The 20,854-nt window shown below is 34.4% G+C and overlaps 2 protein-coding genes across 3 annotated transcripts in view; both read right to left on the bottom strand.

The window, feature by feature from the left end:
• The window catches only part of LOC127864235 (uncharacterized), a 181,755-nt gene that overhangs the window by 37,408 nt on the left and 123,493 nt on the right, over positions 1-20,854 (bottom strand). The window lies entirely within an intron of this gene.
• LOC127864236 (uncharacterized) lies at positions 11,171-13,975 on the bottom strand. The gene is made up of 2 exons (XM_052403930.1): positions 13,794-13,975; positions 11,171-12,585 (listed from the first exon to the last, which is right to left on the bottom strand). The coding sequence occupies exons 1-2, from the start codon at positions 13,835-13,837 to the stop codon at positions 11,571-11,573; spliced, it is 1,059 nt and encodes a 352-aa protein (XP_052259890.1). The 5' UTR covers positions 13,838-13,975; the 3' UTR covers positions 11,171-11,570.

The following is a 20,854-nucleotide window of genomic DNA, read 5'->3' as shown; positions in this document are numbered from 1 at the left end:
AGATTGGTTTAAATATTGCTCTTATATAGCAAAATAATGCCAGGTCTAAGCATAAGAACAAAATTGTTAAGGTTTTATTAACTGGTTCTCAATCATAACACAAATACAGGGTATTTCTTTGCTTTGGTAAATTATATATTTTATATCATCAGCACTCAGAAAATTAATATTTCTTTTATACCTAATGATAAAATATGACATTTCTGCAGTGAAATAACAGCTGTGAAAATAAACAAACTGTTATTTTCACCGTTGAAAATAACACATTTTCGAAACTACGGATTATCATATCAAGATTTACTTCAAGATTTATATATATTTTTTATGATCACGAGTGAATTAAAAACGATATTCCATCGAATCCAACAATTTTATTTTTTATTTTATGCTTTTTTCACTGTTTATTTACATTTAAAGAGTTTAACTGGAGAATTTGGCTGGAATAGTGACGTCATTTCGTCGAAAAAATGACATCATTTTGTTCATTGAATTGTATTGAGGCACGCCACAGGAGAAAATGGTAACTTTTCAGCGAAAGGGAAACAGCTGTTAATTATTTTCTTGAAAAAGGGGCATAAAAGAAACAGAAGATTTGCACCACTCATGAAAATATAGTTTCTTTGATCACTCGTGAAATAACAAACGATCTTACACTGACATGAACAAATATCCTCTATGTTTCAGTTGTCAAAGCCACAAGTAAACATATTGATTTTTTTTCTTTTCTCATTTAATTCTTAATAACTTAACAGCTGAAGAGTACATACCTGTGTTGATCAGATACACAATGTGGGCAGCACAGCTGTTTTTGCAGGTTGCAGAATTGGTCAATTTTATGGTCCTTATGAACATCACAAATTTGTAGAAAATCCACCACCTTTTTTGAAACTGGCCATTTATCTATTTCGACCCTTCCAAATGTAGTATGTTTAGCCAAGGCTTTACCATGTGGATCAATACAGTTTCCACAATATAACCGTTCACACTGTTTACAATAGAAATCAGCACTTGTCACAACATTATTCTGGTCTTCACAGGCATTGCAAATATAGTCCTTCACTTCATGCGAACCCAGCTCAACTGAAGACTGAGAACTTGTTGCCATTTTATAAATTAACTGGTTTTAACAAAGTCACTTTCTGACACTATAATTACAAACAAACCTGCATCAGTATAGAAACATAATATACATAAATATATATTATATACTATTTACATTTGAACAACATTTATCACTTTTAACATGACTCAGAAAATTTCATGTGAACTTGTAAAACATTGTTCAACTTATAATCCGAAAAGCTCTTTGCAGCACAGTTTTGTGGGGAAATAAACTGACTCACCACATCACTATGTAAACTGTCACGTGAGAACATTGTACAGTGTCAGTTTACTTTAAATCTACTGGAATGAAATTGTAAGAAGTGCATTGAATACAATGCTAATTTAAACTGACTTAAAGCACAGACATCTACTATGAAGATAGTTTAGAAACATATAGTACAAATGACTGCCCAGTTTAACAAGAATGGTACATTTTGTTTAAAACTAATTTCAGATGGGCTATGTTAGGACGTTTGAACTTGAATTGTGACTTTGACATGGGCCTTTGTAAATAATACTTGTTAAACAATACAATATAGTCACTACTTATAAAGAATGTAAAATTCTGCCTATGCTAGACAAACTTATTTAAAGGGACCTTTTCATGTTTTGGTAAATTGATGAAATTAAACAAAAATGTTTCAGATTCGCAAATTTTTGTTGTAGTTTGATTTGTGTGAGAAAACATTAATACTGAACATTTACCGTGCTCTAAAATATCCATTATATGCATCTTTTGACGATTTAAAAACTTGAACATAATAAAGCATTGCAACGCAAAACGATTGAATAATTTGGAGAGATCTGCTGCTGTTGTTATACTTTGTGAAACTACGCGGATTGCTTATATAAAGTTTAAAATATAACAATCATAGTATGAGAACGGGTGGTAGAGTGGGCTAAGCAATAAACTTTTACTTGTGGGGTCAGTGACTTGAGCCCAGTTGAGCGTTACTTTTTTCTTTTTATAATTCTTTTTTAGTTTTTTTTTAATAGAGCCTTTAGATACAATGTTTACATTATCATTATAAATCATTTAATAACAAATTGCAATACATGCACAAATCTTTGAGAAGGTCCCTGTAAAGGACAAGGTTTAATGGATTGGTTTCTTATATTTTTAACATATGACCTTGAACAGTGACCTTAACCTTGGACCAAGGGGCCTGGTTCTGGCACTTTATACTCTTTCAAACCATGCTTGTAACTTCTACCCAATAATAAGAAAACCTATCTAATTGCAGTGGACAAAGAGTTTTCCTTTTGTCTTGTACAATGACCTTGACTTTTGACCTAGGGCAAAGTTCATATGAAATGTTGGTGTACCCAAGACTGGGGTCAACAATTTTCAGGGATGCTGCCTGCAAAAATGGGAATCCTAAGCTAATGTCGAGATGTGTGTGCACTGTCTTTGCATGTTTTAGAGATACAAAGTTAGTACAAATAACACCAACAGACATCTTTTTGATTTGTTGAAATTGTAGCAAGTATGATGACAATTGTTTTATTTTAACCATGTTAAGATAAATTAAAATTATATGCCATCATCAACACCGTCAGACTATTGGATTTTTATTAGGCAACAATATCCTGATGAAAATTTGCTTTACAATACAATTAAGTATTAATATCACACACACATTATAAAATACACAATAAGATAATTGATCAATAGATCTAAAGAAATAAATATCAGAGAAAGATTGAACTGCTTAATTAATTAGTCATACATCCAGCTATGTTGATTAACATTTCGGTGTTGATGCATTTTAACCCTGGGAGCTCACTTTTCCATGGTGTAAACCAGATTTTGACCCAAACTTAGGTATACACACTGACATGCGTTTGATATGTTTTTGTTTTTATATTTTGTTATAGCGAGTATAGAAGTGTTTGAAGTGGTACGCCATCTTATCATCGGCTGTAGTATAATTATTGTTGAAATAATATTCAATGCCTTATTAATTCAGAAGTGTAAATAAACTCAAACACTAATGTGCACAGTCCTTTTTAAGTTGTTTTACCTGAAATGATGGGAAGTTCAGAATCAGGTCCGTTCAGCTTACAACTATTAGCCAGTTCAATAACTGTTGTTACCGCCCCTGAAAATTACCCCCCTTAACTGCTCTTCGCTAAGGAGGTAATTCATCAATTTAGCAAATTATTGCGAAATGGACGACTTATCAAATCTAGAACACAAATCAACCGAGAAGAAACGGAATTACTGCTGTATTTGCAGTAATTTTCGGGGAAAATTAGTAGATGGGAAACAAGTGAGGTTGCATAGATTTCCAGCCGACGAAAAAGTGAGAAAACTATGGATCAAAAGACCGAAAACTGTCAGCACTGGCTTCGTTTTGAAGATCAAGAACGATCGGCTGTGTTCAGCACATTTTGTCGATGGGATCTACAACAGCAAGAACCAAATTCCCAGTATCTTCATGGTGAACAACAAGCAGAAGATCTTTAAAACATCGGAGGTATGTGAATTCTTATTCGTCAAATTGTTTTTACTTTCAGTGACCAGACTGATGGTTATTAAAGGGACTATGTCTATCAAAAAATTCATTCTATGAGAAACCTGCTTTATTTTAATAAACCATGTAATTATTTGGAAATTTAAAAACAAAGATATGTTATGTTTGAAAAAAATAGGGACTATACGATTTCTCAAATATTCATGAATTTATATGAAATGTGTAAAAAACTTATTATACACATATTTAAATTTAAATTAAAATAAAAGATAAGAAGAACATGTGTCAAAAATGCGAAATAAGGTAGATGTTTTATTCTGAAATCGAAAACAACTTTACAGCCAAATTGGCCAGCATGTATATCATGCATGTACAATGTGAATCTAAATTTAGTTTAACGGTTCATTTAAAATTCTTGCAGCGATATCGATTCATACGACACACGAACACTAACTAAAAAGACAAATGCTTCGGTTATTGTAGGAAAATATCTACGAAATATCTTCGTCGCAAACAGCTTGGGGCATTATTTTGTATTTGCTGCATTTTATGAAATTCTTCTTAAATGTATCATTTTTCTTGCCTATTGTGTGTTATTATAACATATTTGCATCAATATATTACAATTGAACACATATAAAAATTGTATAATCTCTCTTTAAATAGTTCTGTTTTGAATAACATTCAAAATTTCTGAATTAAAATCTTAATCATTTAAAAAAGGTTTTACTAGTTTAATACTCTTTTAAATGTTATTGCTTTTTTAAAAAGGGGGCAGACCAAAACGGTCACAAGTAAGATTGGCTGCAGTGTGTATAAAACCGACACCAGTTACAGTACACTCCACGCGTTTTCCCCAATTTCCCTCCATACTCCGCGGGTTTCGACCTAGAGGGAGATTAAGAAAATCCTGCTAGACGCTGCGTTTGCATGATTTTGGACGCGGCGGTTAACGATCGGCAAAACTGATAAGCCGACGCGGCGGCCCTCAGCGTTGGCAACGCGGGGGAAACTAAGCGTTTTACGAGATAACGATCAATTTAATTTTGTTTGACTTCCTGATTTTCAAATAAAATTACATTTATTACATGTACATACATGTACATGTAGTATAATATTTACAATTAAAAATAAATAACCAAGATAGATCGATCCCGACGTGGTTGTAGAAGTAGTTGTTGTTGTATAGAAAACTCGTTGATTTACGACACACAAAACGTCGTCTTTTAACTAATACTAACCAATTAATATAAACACAGTTTGCAACATTGTTTTTTATTTTGATAATTTAATCCACAGTTTTCATGTTAGCAGGTGATTTTCTATACTGAACATGTATACAAATGACCAAGGACCCTAAAAATCTCGCAAATCTGTGTGAATTGACAGTTTGACGTAATCAAAGAAAAGCCGCTTCCTGTCTAAAGGCATAACTTACTTAAGTAAACACGTTCAACGAATGCATAAGGAATGGTTTTAATTGTCGGAACAAAGTCAATTCTCTGCTCGCTAATGCATTGATTTTCTCTTTGTTTGTAGGTTATTCCATTGATTGCTAAAAGGTGGTAACTTTTGAGTTGATAATTGCATTTAATATTCACAGTTGTATTCTTGTTGCGTCGACATTCTAAACAATGTTAACCAGTAATTATGGACCAAATCGGCAGAGTGACATTCACACATGTAAATCCCTTTTGTCAAAACACCGCAGACAGCAGTCTACACAATAGGTCAGTAGACAAGCTTTGCGTGTTTTCATAACGTCAAACACTTAAAATCCAGTTCCGCCCAGCACCCGATTGTATAAACAGTTAAACCGGCGGTTAACCACATACCGGCGGTTAAAAGTCGGTAACATGTTGGTTACTGGTCGGTAAGCGTTTGTATAAAATTTGGTTAGCTATACCGATCGGTTAAAACCCAGTTACAACATACCCTGCTTCCCTAGGTGGGTAAGTAACAGTAACCAAGAGGTAACTTACACAAAATGGCCGCGGCGCGCGACATTATAAAAGCTAACCATCGACGACCTTCACAATTTCAACGAGTAAACAGACAATTGCAGCGACTGGCACTTTATTTGACTTAATTTACAGGGCAATACGATTTCCGACTTCGGACGACGAATTTAGGGACGCACAGAACGTGTTTCTTATATTCTGTTATGGGTATGCCATGTGTGATCCGATGCATCAATGGCGCCCATGTTAAAATCATTTCTCCGAGAACAGGGAACAACAAAATTACAAACAAAAGACAAAACACGTTTGAACTAGTATCTTACCTTTAATAATCATTTATAATCCATAAATAATTCATTTAACTCAATGATTGACGAGTTTGCATCTAGGGTCGTTGATCACTATTTTAGCATAGTTAAATAAAGACCCTTATGCCATCATATCATTATATTCAAATAAGAACTCAATAAACGTTCTTCTTCGTCACACGCTACGTCATGTACTCTATGTACATTACTGCTGTTAAAATGAACCGGAACAGTTTATCAAATGTGTCGTGTTCTGAGAAAAATGGGCATAATGCATGTGCTTAAAGTGTCGTCCCATATTAGCCTGTGCAATTCGCACAAGCTAATCAGGGACGACACTTTCCGCTTTTATGACATTTTTTGTTTAAATGAAGTCCCTTCTTAGCAAAAATCTATTTTTGGCGGAAAGTGTCGTCCCTGATTAGCCTGTGCGAACTTAACAAGCAAATATGGGACAACACTTAAAGCACATGCATTATGCCCAGTTTTCTCAGAACACGACACAAATAATAGCCGTTGGTGAACTCGGTTGAATTTGCAGATTTCTTCATACAAAGATATATTTAAACTTGAACAATGTTTTATTTGTCTATGGTAAATTCCCTTATTGTACAAGAAAGTAAGTAAGTTTATTGTAAACATAAGCCAAATTAGAAGAATAGTCTAGCATGTTACGACGACCATGTATAATTTTTATTTTTCATCTAGAACAACTAGAAGAATAGACGTCTTTGTAAGCACTCTCTTGCAGTTTGGAAGCACCAGGGATTCCGCTAAATGATGCAAATCCCGACATCATTATCAATTTGTCCCTGGTCATTTTGATGAACTCATAGTTAAAATTTACACTTTATTTTATTGTGAATTCATTTGTTAATGAATTTGATAAAAAAATACATGTCGCTGTTTATAAGCGTGACTCTTCGCGCGAAAATTACATCATTAGAAAATGCATTGTGGGAATGTTTTGGTTAAAGTTACCGGTGGTTAAATTCCACTATGCGCGGTTAGGTTACTTTGCGGTATATCGTGTTTATACAATCGAGTTACCTTGAAGGTTACCATACCTGAATAACCGCAAACTTACCAAGGTTTGAATGTTACCGAGCGGTAACTTTAACCAGTGTTTATACAATCGGGTGCTGATGTCTTCTTTAATCAGTTTACAGTACAATTAGTGTTAAAATAATTACTCTACTAAAATACCGTAACGATAAAGATTCAGCGTGTTCGATTTGAAATTATTTTAGAGGAAATATCAACTATTCGCGATATAATTTCTTTAATAAATACCAAAGAAACTTTTAACCGAAATCAACAAAATTCAATGTTCTCTGCGCTAGAAAGTTTGTATAAAAAAAAATCAATACACGCATGCTTTGCAGGAGTATACATTGTACCTTGACCTTGTACATTGCAGCATAATTTTTGCGCGCTTTTGTCGGGAAATATACACGATGACTGTATATTGAAAGCATTTGTAAACGTCGTGTTAACAATTAAAAATTGTAGTGTGTTTCGGATTACTAATTATTATTCTCATTTGAAAATTTTACGGAACATTTATTCTTGTGTCATATGTGTTATGATTTAAATATTAATTTGTCAAATGTATTATATTAGACAAATTCATATTGTAGACGTACCTGTGAATTAAAAAACATAATTTTTATACGTATTAATTTTCTATACAATTATCTTTTTTATACATGTACTACAGTATTTAAACAATTTATTATAACAATGTTTTTATTTTTTGGCATGCCCAGTAGCACACTGCTAACGCGGCGTTGCGCGGCGATCACTGATAAGAACGGAAAGTGTCTGCATTTACCGACTAGCCTAAAGTAATACACGCCGCGAGAATTAGCGAACGCGGCGTAACGCCGAGCGTTTTATCGAGTTCACCTAGCTCTTCCAACGCCGCGTGAACACTCGCTAGCAGCAAAAAACCCGCAGAGGGAGCGCGTTTTTTGGGGAAAATGCATGGAGTGTACTGTACTTGCTTTTTGCTTTTGCAAGTGTTTAAAATAGATGGAACACTAGGATAACAAAATTTACTATGTATTTTGTTCTGCTGCACTGTAAGCATTATGTGTTTTCATTAAGTTCTGGTATAAATCACACATGAACTAAGAATAATTTGACATTCAACACATTGAAGAAATAAAGATACATTAATATTGAATGCTTTTTCGAAATTCGAAGCATGAAATTAATTTTTTTACTTATATTTTTATTTTAAGGTTGAGGAAGAAACTTACACAACAGAGGCATCTGCAATCCTGCAAGAAAACGAAGATAGCCGGGAGATTGCTATGAAAACACTTCCCTGAACTCCTGTTTTGTGTCAGAGCATGTGTCAGTTCAAATGCATGACTATATAACTAGTTCTGTGAAGGAAACATGTACTGTGACACAGACTCTACCAAAGCTTATACAAACTGATTGGATCATGTGTGACATGGCTACACAGACAGATCTCAGCTTATCATTGTTCCGAAAACTGACATGTGACACATCTTCACAGACTGATATGAATAACTGTTGTATTGAAAAAGACATTGGGATTCAGTGCAACAACCGGAATTGGTAGCTGAAGACATTGTAAGTGACGATATGTGTATGTTTTACACCGGCTTGTCCAACAAGGAAGTTTTCAATGCAATATTTAGCGAACAGGACGATGCAGAGGAAAGAACCAACCGATCAGGAAATGGGGAGAACAAGGGACGGCCTAGAACGCTTCGACTGGGGGATGAATTTTTGCTAGTTCTGATGCGCTTGAGACTTGGGTTGCTTTTAGAAGACTTGGCGTACAGATTCCGCATTTCAAAAGCAACCTGCAGTAACATTAATAAGCAGTGGATCATGTATCTAAGTGTGAAATTGGCATCAATGATACCATGGATATCTAGAAGATTTATAAGAGAGAATATGCCAGCTAAATTTAAGAAGAAGTACCCAAACTGTAGAGTTATAATAGACTGTACAGAATTTTACACGCAAAATCCACAATCATTGGCTGCCAAAACATTACTGTACTCACACTACAAATCACACATGACATGGAAGGCCTTAATAGGAATTAGTCCCACTGGTGTGATAACATTTGTATCAGATTTGTGGAGTGGTGGTATTAGTGACAAACAAATCACTATTAAAAGTGGTCTGCTGGAACTCTGTGAGGCTGGAGATGCAGTTATGGCGGACAAAGGATTCTTAATATCGGACTTGACAACCCCAAGGGGGCTACACCTAATAATTCCACCCATGAAATTTCAGCGCTTTAATCGCCGACAGGTGAAAGAAACAAGAAAAATCGCTAATCTTCGCATAGATGTGGAACGTGCCATGGAACGATTAAAGAATTTCCGCATACTTCAAGGGGTTATGCCGATTACTATGTCTAGACAAGCATCGCATATACTCAAGATATGTGCTGCCTTGTCAAATGTTCACCCTCCCTTGATACAGGATCACTAAATGAGAAATTCTGTAACGACATGTGTAAAAATCTGCATTCAATGACTTAAATGCTTTGACACAGGAATTAAATTCTGAATTGTGTGAAAACTTTAAGGAGCATATCAACAGTGTAACAGCAAGTATTCAAAAACTAACACAAAGTCATTTTAATAAAAATCAAGGAACAACACTTAATTAATTAAATCTTATCGAGTTCTTTTTAAATGTATTACTTTCAGAAAATAAAATACAGTTTCTAGCTGTTGATATCTCCTTAAGACAATAAAACAATGATTATTCAAAATAATTGGTTGTAAAATCATAAGTTTTATCAAATTAAAAACAAGATGTGTTTGAGAAACACAATGTCCCCCTATATGATGTTTGACCTTGTAGGATGACCTTGACTCTTCACCACTCAAAATGTGCAGCTCCCTTAAGATACACACACATTTCAAATATAAAATTGCTAGCTTCAATATTGCAGAAGTGACATAACATGCACAATTTTGACCCATATACTTGACCTTGAAGGAGGACCTTGACCTTTCACCACTCAAAATGTGCAGCTCCATGAGATACACATGCATGCCAAATATCAAGTTGCTATCTTCAATATTGCAAAAGTATTCATAAAATAAGCGATTTGGGTCACATATATTTGACCTCTGACCTTGAAGGATGACCTTGACCTTGACCTTTCACCACTCAAAATGTGCAGCTCCATGAGATACACATGCATGCCCAGTATCAAGTTGCTATCTTCAATATTGCAAAAGTATTCATAAAATGAGCGATTTTGGCCACCTATATTTGACCTCTGACATTGAAGGATGACCTTGACCTTGACCTTTCACCACTCAAAATGTGCAGCTCCATGAGATACACATGCATGCCAAGTATCAAGTTGCTATCTTCAATATTCCAAAAGTATCCATAAAATGAGCGATTTTGGCCACCTATATTTGACATCTGACCTTGAAGGATGACCTTGACCTTGACCTTTCACCACTCAAAATGTGCAGCTTCATGAGATACACATGCATGCCAAATATGAAGTTGCTATCTTCAATATTGCAAAATGTTAAAGTTGGTGCAGACAGACCAACCAACCAACCAACAGACAGGGCAAAAACAATATGTCCCCCACTACTATAGTGGGGGACATAAAAAAATGAATTAACCCTTTACCACTTTAAAAGATACATATTTTGACGCATTTGTATTCCCTTAGAAAGTTACATTTAATTAAAGACCTTTCTTACTAGATTCAAGTTTTCAAGTCTTCATTTCCAACCCTTAGATACTGATGAGCAGCAAACAGCATAAAACCTGAACAGACTGCGAGTTACCCGCAGGCTGTTCTGGTATTTTGCTGTTTGCACATAGCGATTTTATCTTCGCTTCTGAGTGGGAAAGGGTTAAAGAAGTATTCTAATCATGCTTGTGATATTTCGCAACATTTCATTGTGTGTTTTAATATTTAACGCGCTATATTTGTTTTGTTAATTTATTTGTTGTTGCTTGCATTGATAATGAATAAAGATACAAGTACCATTCTTTGGATATTTTGTGATTAGGCTCTAACAAAAAGTTATGTGTTTCAGGCAATTAAAGATATCTGTGCTAAGCTGGGATTTTTGTTATGAGTTTAACTTAAATTATTATAAGTGCTTTTATGGAATGCTACATTACAAGACTAAACCTGGCAAAACATGCTTGTAACACATACTTTTTTTTATTTGGCCATCTGTGTATGCTATCAGGTTAAAACCTTATGATATAAAGATGAATGTTGTATTCACGCAAGATAAAAGCACACATAAGGACATACCAACTTTAATTTCCAGCATTTAAAAACAAAATCTAAACAACAACACATTATGTGTTGAAAACATACATAGAAATCAGAATATATTTAATAAATGGACCTCAATATATTCAAATGACATATTAAGAATGAATGATCAATTGTCTTATTTACTGTCTTTTATCAAACTCAAGTCTCAGTGTCACAAGCAATATGAATTCAATGAATGAATCAATCCATTCACACAGTTTGATGATTCACATTATCGGTCGAAGAATCCATTCACACAAGTTCCTTTCCGCGTTTAATACGCTCCGTAAAGAATTCTGGAACAACACAGTGTTCGTAAAACAAATTCAACTTTGATGACATTTCTTTCCAGAAACTAGCATCAAAGGGAATTCTTTCAACATAATGTCCTTTCAATGTCCAAACAAAGAAGTCACACCAATGTCGTCCAGTCAATACCATCTGACCTTGGATTTGGTAATAGAAAGAATGTGTCTTTTTTAATGAAATCTTTCCTTTGAGCACAGAACAAAAAAAAGGATTTGTCTTGACAGGCCTCATAAACAGAAGCATTCCTATGTTTGTATGGACATTTAATTTCCAAAACACCACACCTGTCCTGGCACTTCTCACAACAGTCCACAACACCATCAGGACTTGTCCCTAAATGTGGGTGATCTACATTAATAACAAGTCCAGATCCAAAAACCTTCAATCCAGGATGTGATGTCTGAATGATATTCTGGTAAACTCGACGTGCTGCTGCTTCATGGTTTCTCCCCCACCTTGTAGATTCAGTATCAAATGAAGAATAGTTCATGATGTTCTTTATGATACTATCAGGTTTTGTATCCACTCTCTTCTTGCATACAGTCCCAAACATAGAACTTGTAATGTGCCCTATCCTAGCTTCCATCCATGTGTCATTCTTGCTTTGACCTTTTGTCATCATTTCTATTCGTACACAGTCCTTGCTTTTTATATGTAATGATGACATATGGTTTCGGAACGCTTCTTTACAGACTGGGTTCTCTATGCTTACACTGTCATGATACATATATGGAACTGTATGCAAATTTGGGAGTTTTAAATCCTCTGCTTGTTGCACAATTTCTTTTCCAGTCTCCATACTTAGCAGCAATGCTGCATTCGGGGCACAGCCTTTTAATTTAAGACATAGCGAATGAAGATTCAGCAGTTTTACACGGTCCATTGTACATGTATCCAGTTGTTTCTTGTGTTTAGGTTCACGTTCAGTAGTCTTTTCTTCATATTTAATTTTTTTTAAAGTAATGTTTTGCGACTTCTGAGGACTGAGTTTCCGTTTCCGAGGCCTATTCCACTTACATGGTTTTGAGGTTGATGCTCCTGTTCCATCTTTCCGTTTATCTGTAATGTCAACTAATGCATATAGCAGCGCTGCCACATGGTTGCATGATTCGCCCTCTCTGAAATGAAATTTAACATAATTTTTATTATCAATTTCTTACTTTTCTCTAACTCTTGTCAATTGAAAAAATTAAATCATCACATGTAAACGTCAGTGGCCAGATAGTTACATTTAAAATAATATATCTCAGGTCAGAGCTCCAGATAAGGTTTTGTGAAAATCTTTAAACTACCAGATTTTCAAAAAGAATTCTTAACTCTGAAATTTTATTCTGAACGTTACTACTAAGTTTTGGAAAATAATTCTTATTTTTTTCTAAATGACCTAAAAATAAATAATAATGGTTATTTTCATGCAAAAAAAAATCAAAATAAACATACTAGCAACTTTATTTATACGAGTTCAACAGTTTCTTTTCAGTATTATACAATTTTATTTTTCAAATACCTTCATATGCCCAAACAGTGCTTAGATTGCATGCCTTAGGTGAATTTTTACATATTTCACAATTAAAACGGGTCTCCCCTTCAATCCTTTCAACGATTAGCCACAGGACTTGTCCCTTCCACTCGTTCAATGTTTTTTTTGTGTTTATGTTTGGACCAGTCGTGTCACGTTTTTGTGTAGCTTTTCCGACTGTGTCGGCAACTGAACATACAATATCGTATTAGATCTTTTCTATAATGTTTCTCTAAACATTTAACTTCGGCTCACTGTGCGTACAATATGTTAAAAGCGTGTTTTTGGACGCTTTGCAGTTTTTGAGGACGCTCTCTGGGCGCAGCCATTGTTTTTTGACTGATAGACTGTATACGCCGCTTTTATTGGAAAAAATACAATTTGTTGAACAAACCCGATAACCATTCTATATAAGCACCGCAAAGATCATTAATACGCGAAAAGAACTCAATACAAATAGATACGAACCGATGTAAAAATAATATTCGTAACTTGATTTTGTAATTCTTAATGGTACGACAAGAATTTGAAATAAATACGTAACGGACTTGAAAATAATTCGTAATTACGAAAATACGACCCTTATCTGGAGCTCTGTCAGGTTATATTAAAGTTTCAAATAAATATAGTTCGCATCTACATGTACATGTAAGTTGTAACTTGTTTCATAAAACTTTTAACTGTTTAAAGCATGGTGTAACAAAGATATATTTTATTCAAACTACATGGGTATACATATGTTTTCGAATCTCAAATCTTAATGGTTTTTACATGAATCTGATAGTCTTACTCTATCCTAGTTCTTACCCAGCAGTGCAGTTGCAGCCAGCAGCATGAACCATTCCTGACATCTTAGCCAGACAGACCCAAGCATCGTAATCTTTTTTCTTATTGTCTGTTGGAAGGGATGGTATAACCTTTGCTCAGACATAGCAATGTGAACACTCTGGGGTAATCTGGTGGTATCGTACACTGTGCACATGTCTGTCTTCGTAAAACACTGCAGCTTTCAATTGACGCTTGGCATTCCTATTTTCCTTGTCATGAGTCCTTGATTTGCTTAATACCAAATAGTTATACAAGTCCTCTTTACGAAAATTTGGAACTTTATCTAAATTCTCATCCCAGCATTCTTTTATATCCGACGGTGTGGGTAATTTCTCTCCGAGCGGCGTTGTATACAATTGACATTGACAAACATCATGATCTATGTTGTCTGAGATTTCAATCTCTTTTAGCATCCTCTTTCCTAATTTCAAGAGCCCCCTGGCTCTTTTGATCAATTCAGGTCGATTTCCTAATACATTTTCGCCTCGATCTTTCAGATATAATCGTAATTCACGCACTGATAACCGTTAAAAAACTATGTCACACTCTACTTCATTGTTCGTCGCCATCTTGGAATTCTTTGCTAACCGGAAGTTGAATCAATTTAAGAACGACAACTCATCAGGGGAGGCTAATTACTTATTGAACTGGGCAATTGTTGCATCCGTACAGCAGCATGGGGCATCCCCTCAGTCATTCATTGAAGATGGTGGTGGTGACTATATCCGGTAATCATTGTCGAGTTGGGGAGTTTCACAAAGAGCTGCAGAAATTGCCCTGTCAGCCTATATACCAGGGACAAGGAATCAATACCGTTTGACCGAGAAAAAGTGGTATTTATGGTGTGGTTCAATGGCTTTACAGTCCCTTTCAAATGACTGAAGGTGTAGTGGTATCTTATTTGTATGACCTCCATGAGGATTTGAAATCCTATTTAGTGTTAAATACTCATTATGCAATGCTATTGTAGAAATTGCAATTTTATGGTTACATTTGGTGTTCCAATATATTTTTTATAACTAAATTTATGTAGGAATATTTAATTTTGGTCCAGTTCTTCCTAGATATATATATTCACATGGAGTGTGAGTACTGTTCTCAAGTTTTATGGTCTTTGTATCCATTAAATAAACTGACTATGAAAATGATGACACTTTACGTGTCTGCTTTAAAGGGGCCTTTTCACAGATTTTGGCATTTTTTTAACTAATTCATTAAATGCTTTATATTGATAAATGTAAACATTGGATCGTAAAAGCTCCAGTAAAAAATCAAGAAAAAAAAATAAAAAAGGAAAAGAACATTGCCCGGAGCAGGTTTCGAACCAGTGACCCCTGGAGTCCTGCCAGAGTCCTGAAGTAAAAACGCTTAAGCCTACTGAGCTATTCCGCCGAGTACACATTCTTGACGTATTTTATACCTTATATAAGCAATCTTCGTAGTTTCACAAAATTTAACGACAAAAACAGAACTCTCCAAATTATTCAATCGTTTCGCGTTGCAACGCTTTATAATATTTAGGTTTTAAAATCGTCAAAAGATGCATATAATGGCTAAATTAGAGCATGGTTAATGTTCAGTATTACTGTTTCCTCACAAATATCATAACTAAAACGAAAACTTACGAATCTGAAACAAATTTTTTCAATTTTGTCAATTTACCAAAGCGTGAAAAGATCCCTTTAATAGCATTATCATGCGTCCCAGGGCTTTTAACACACTTAGGCTATATGAAGACAAGTAATAATAATGTGTGTTTTGTGTTTCCTAATCATCTCATAATCACTAATAAGCATAATAATTATCTGTTAGTTTTAGAAAATTTCATTATGAGAAATTGTATGTTATGCATACCGTGTTGTTTTATGTAAAATGTACTGAAGCCTTTAGAAATGTATATTATTTGTTTGTGTTTTATGTAACCTATAAGACAGTTACCACTTGTACTGCTGCTAGATGGCTAAGGAAAGTCTTACAACTTCTGGTATAGACATTGGTATTTTTAAGGCTTGTGTGTTTACATCTGCAGCTACTTCTGCAGCATATAATAAAGGATGATCCTTAGTGGGCATTGTTCAAAACTCCAGACTGGAAATTTGATAAGAATTTTTATAACTGGAGTAGAGAAATCAGTGTCAATTAATGACGCTGTGTTAGGTAGTTAATAATTATTATTTTAAACTAGTAATGAAATGTGTTGATGAAGATTGCATATCCAAAATGTTGTGTTGATTTGTTTTAACAGGGTTGAATCTCCTGTGAAAATGTCTGTAGTGTTACATCCATAAATGATTGATAATGATAGTTATGATGGAAGTCTTTAGTAAAAGATACTCACCGTTGTTATTGTTTGTGTTCGGTTTTGTTGCTAGATTTAAAGATGCTAAGTATACATGTGAAAGCCGGAGGCTTTACGGAAAATAATGATCCATCATCCAAGCTTTAGTGAAGGATGATGGGCATTATTTGAGTAAAGCCAGAGGCTAAGCATGTATACTCCCACCCTTCTTTATGAAATTATATTATGTATTCTGAGAATATAATTTAATATATGGCTTTTCGGTTGATTGAAGTTTGATCAACTCTTTTCCCTTCCCTTTGTGCTTGTGTACGATTTTGAAGCAACAAAACAGTTTTCAAGAATGGTAAACTCTGGTTGAATATCCGGGTATGTAGGTGAGTCACGTGGTGTTTTTAAGCGCGTTATTTAAAATGCGGATCACTCGATATCGTCATCCCGATATGCTAAGTATACATGCTCAGCCTCCGGCTTTACTCAAATAATGCCCATCATCCTTCACTAAAGCTTGGATGATGGATCATTTTGTTATACAATTGATGTGACATTTGTTTTGTGACCAGTTAGTTTACAGGATTCAAATTTGAACAACTGCTGGAGAGAATCCCTATGAATGTACAACATTATGCATCAATTAATAAAACCTAAGTAACAATTAAGTCTTTTAAGAATATAACAAGTTATAAGAAGTTGTTGGGCTATTTAAATGTATCAAAGCATGTGATCCCTGGGGTGTGAAATGTGGCATATTCAGGATAATATTTGACTAGTTATACATAAAAGAGTTACTCTTATCATATTAGTGTGACGTAGCCACATAAATACGTTTTAAGGTGACACAGAATTATACACTCTGGTAAATCATCGCTATAGTAAATGAGTTCCGAATATTATTGTATTATAACTAGTGATGTCACGATGATCGAATACAATCGATTTATCGTCATTGGATGAGAAAGTCACCAATAATCAATTTAATTTTCTTCCCGCAAAATCAATGCCGCTGATAAAATAGAGAATCCTTGGAAATAATGAAATTGAGATTAACTCATTTGGCAGTCAGTGGTGGGGCATCTGTGTTCATTTATTACACAGTTTAAAATACGTCCCTTTAATATATTGTTTTACATATAACCCGTTAATTGTGATATAAAAATCATGTTTCAACATTAAAAGTTATATGAAATTATTTTGTCACAATATGTTTTATTTCTTTGTCCTCTTTGTCCGCTTGGTACATTCTGCTGATTATACCAATACTATTGATGTTAATTAAGTCTTTATACACTATGAGATCCTAAACCATTAGACTCTTAACCATTCACGCTATGTTTCATTAAATAAGTTCACAAATAAGTCATTGTTATCAGGGTTACCTAAGTTTTGATACTCTTGACTTAGATTTGATCTTTGTTATGATATTGTCATTATAAACATTTGATCAAATTTCATCAAGATTAAGTCATAAATTGGAAACAAGTTTTGAGTAATCTTTAAGCTGCTGACCAGGTTTTTGACCCCACTTGACCAAATTTTACATTGATCTAATAGTTGTACAGTGGTAATTATGTGCTTTATATTATTTTGAATCTAACATGATTGTTAACATATAATACGCATTGTTTTCCACCAAACAATACATGGGTTTTCATGATGTGAACACACCAAAACAATAATAAATTATGATGACCCATTAACATTATTGGAGATAAATACAAGGAATATAAATATAAAGGTAATAATGCAAAATTTCCATGTTACCAAGTTAACAATACAAAAACATGTTTGGGAACTTATTTATGAAAATTGTACTACTAATGTGGTTTTACTGTTCTGAATACAAAAATGATCTGTTTGCCAAATTTCTATTATATGGAGCATTTTAGGAGGCACATGGTAGTGAACTGAACATCTTAAAAATTCTGGAATAACTATCACAAGCAAGGATTTCTTACCAATTTTGTAAAGAAGAAGTTAGACAATCAATATATGAAAAAAGTCACAAACGTTCAAATTGCAAAAAATTAAGTCACAAACTCCTCAATATTGTTTAAATCAAAGCGCTTAAGGCACTGAAGTTGTTAGCTATTGCATAACCTTAGACGCAACTCAGTTTTCTAAATTATGTTATAGCTTTTTGTATCGCAACTTGGAAATGAAAACAACCCATTCACATTATTTAAAGAGTGTGTGTTAAAGCACAGGTCGAGATGTGGGTGCACTGTTTATCCTCATATTTATGTTATAGAGATAACTAAGACAAAATAACAACAATATGTCAATTTTTTCACAATTAAGAATGTTGGTTGCCTTGCAAAAGAATAACAAGCCTAGAATCATGTACATGTTGTGTTATGTGTAAGACTTTATTTATTTTCTTTTAATTATTGAGCAACAATTTTGCCGACATGACAGACTTTTAATGCATCATGTCTTGTTGTGAGCCGGAATTCAATCATTTCCTACGCCTAATTGATCCACAGTTGCCAATTTGTATTATTTGTTTAAATGTATTGAGTCGTTTCAAGCTTTGAAAAAGCTAGTTGTCCTGGTTTTTAGCCCAACTGTAACAGACTTTTGAAATTGAGTTTCCTGGGCTTAAATCTACTGGCCCCAGGCTAACAGGCAACCGCTTAACCTGTAAGTTATTCATGATAGTGACAGTGTATTGACCTCATTAAATTTCCAAGTCTGAAGACATTAAAGAGACCTTTTCACGTTTTGGTAAATTGACAAAATTAAACGATTTAATAATGTGGAGAGTTCTGTTGCTGTCCTTATATTTTTTCATACAACGAAGATTGCTTATATAAAGTATAAAATGCATCTCTCATTGTATATGCACAGATGACCGAGTGGTCTAAACGATTTACTTTTATTCCAGGGGTCAGTGGTTCGAGCCCAGTTGAGGGTAAATTATTTTTGTTTCTTTATTTTTTTAATGGAGCTTTTAAGATCCAATGTTTACATTTATCAATATTAAGCATTTAATGAAAAACTGTGAAAAAGGTCCCTTTTAGATGTTTACTAAAATTGCCACAAGGTTAAAATTTAGAACTCATTGGTTGTTTATTTTATTAAAAAGTGATTTTGTTTATTTGCCTTGTCAGCAAGGTTACTTTGAAGTTATTATCCTTTTTTCCTTTTATTTCATATCATTAATAGAAAACATAATTTAAGCTTCATTTTGGGAAAACAGGGATTAATGCGCCCTCACACTACTTTGGGGGAAGGGGTCCGCAGCCCTTAGGAGGAGGAATTTTTTGTAAATGGGGGAATTTTTATAACAAGAAACAACAACTGTGTTTAACTGTTATAAACATATATTTCTATGTATGTGACTGTCTATAGGACAGAAAGGTGGACTTTAACTCAATCTATATAACAGTAATCTTATTTAAAAGTCCACCATTATGTCTTTTTTGGTCCTAAAACGAGCTAGTGCCGTGTCCAGTTGCATTCAAAGTTTGTCACTGCAACTCCAATATATCACGGTTGAAGGTGTCCAAAGATCGCTACCGTGATATATCCGGCGCAGGCTAAACATTGTCAGGTTATTCATGCATGCCTTTGTATGCATTAGCACAGTCTGGCAATCTCAAAACACGCTATTTACCTACCTTATTGAAGTATGTGTTATATCCATATGTCATTCATTGGTTTAAAACAAAACATTATTCCATGTAAGTATTTTCAAATGCGTATGATTAAATTTGTAATCCGAAAACAATTGCCAAGTTTTATCGTTCAAGAAAGCATGCACAAATTAGACCCATGTACAAAATGACGTCATTTTCCTCATGGAAAGCATGGGCTTTAATAGTAGTGCATCTGAACAAACTGTGGGATATACAGTACAGCCAAGGCGGAACAAACATATTTCGTGATCCGCGGCGGCAAGGTTAAACAAGTAGATGCTGCGTCAGCTTTTGAAGCAGCGTAAGTATGTGGCGGCAAGTCGAATTTCGCCGCCAAGCTTTACATCTGTCCGCCGCGGCATGCCGAGGCAAGCCTCAATCCGCGACATGACGCCGAGTCGATGCGTACATGTATCATAAAATAAAAAATCTTATTAAATGATTAGTTGTTAAAAAAAATTAAAAGAACATTTATAATAATATGTCAAATCATAATATTTAATGTGCGCAGATTCAAAATAAAATAGATAACATTGTTAATAAAAAAGTGTGCTGTTGTGTTTTTAGTGAGTGCATTCCCATTTTTAAACAAATTGTTGTAATCCTGAAAATTAAACAAAAATCGAAGTCATCAAAATACCACACACGTTATAATTTGCTTCCGACCTACGCTGTCCTTGTAACACTACTTGAATAAAATAGCCTTACACTGAAACAGATATAAAAATATGTTACTACATGTTCATGTACATTCAAACACATAAACGCTACATCGTGTGTATATAGAAGCGGTAACCATTATATTTTGCAGATATCTAATTAAAGGCTTCATTTAGAACAAGGGCTGTTTGTAAAACATGCATGCCCCCCATATGGGCTGTCCGTTGTAGTGGCAGCCATTGTGTGAATACGTTTTTTTCACTGTGACCTTGACCTTTGACCAAGTGACCTGAAAATCAATAGGGGTCATCTGTGAGTCACGATCAATGTACCTATGAAGTGTCATGATCCTAGGCAAAAGCGTTCTTGAGTTATCATCCGAAAATCATTTTACTATGTTGGGTCACCGTGACCTTGACCTTTGACCTTGTGACCTCAAAATC

Source organism: Dreissena polymorpha, chromosome 1, assembly GCF_020536995.1.
Source record: "Dreissena polymorpha isolate Duluth1 chromosome 1, UMN_Dpol_1.0, whole genome shotgun sequence".
In the NCBI taxonomy this organism is placed as follows: domain Eukaryota; kingdom Metazoa; phylum Mollusca; class Bivalvia; order Myida; family Dreissenidae; genus Dreissena; species Dreissena polymorpha.
Note: the sequence above shows the minus strand (reverse complement) of the source record. Positions and strands in the feature narration are given on the sequence as shown.